Source organism: Eimeria tenella, genomic scaffold (genome assembly GCF_000499545.2).
Source record: "Eimeria tenella Houghton genomic scaffold, Eth_scaff2117, whole genome shotgun sequence".
Lineage (NCBI taxonomy): Eukaryota > Apicomplexa > Conoidasida > Eucoccidiorida > Eimeriidae > Eimeria > Eimeria tenella.
In genome coordinates, this window is record NW_013541965.1 from 418 (window position 1) to 735 (window position 318).

A 318-nucleotide genomic window follows, 5' to 3' on the forward strand; every position below is an offset into this window, starting at 1 on the left:
AGTCCCGCCAACCGCCCGCAGCCGCGGCAGCCTGCGGCGTCGCCCTTGCCGCGGCAGCCCCGCCAACAGCAGCCGCAGCAACAGCAGCAACAGCAACAGCAGCAGCAGCAGCAGCAGCGGATGGGGGCCCGGGACCGAAACATCTGCACCTTCGGTGCAGACCACGGGGGCCGCTGGAGCTGCCAAGAAATGTTTGCTGTTAATGAGCAGCGCTTTGGAGTGAGTTCTACTTACACTTTGGAGGCCTACACGACTCCGCTGCAACCCAGGCGGCAGCAGCAGCAGCAGCAGCAGCAGCAGCAGCGGCAGGAGGAAGGG

The 318-nt window shown here is 65.7% G+C and overlaps 1 protein-coding gene across 1 annotated transcript in view; it reads left to right on the plus strand.

Annotated features, from left to right (window-relative positions):
• Positions 1-120: 120 nt before the first annotated feature.
• Positions 121-318, plus strand: part of ETH_00036505 (mRNA decapping protein, putative) — a gene marked incomplete at both ends in the record, with an annotated part of 4,864 nt that continues 4,666 nt past the window's right edge. Inside the window, one exon of the mRNA XM_013374548.1 lies at positions 121-316. Within this exon, the coding sequence (XP_013230002.1) occupies positions 121-316 (196 nt within the window). The remainder of the gene's footprint in view (positions 317-318) is intronic.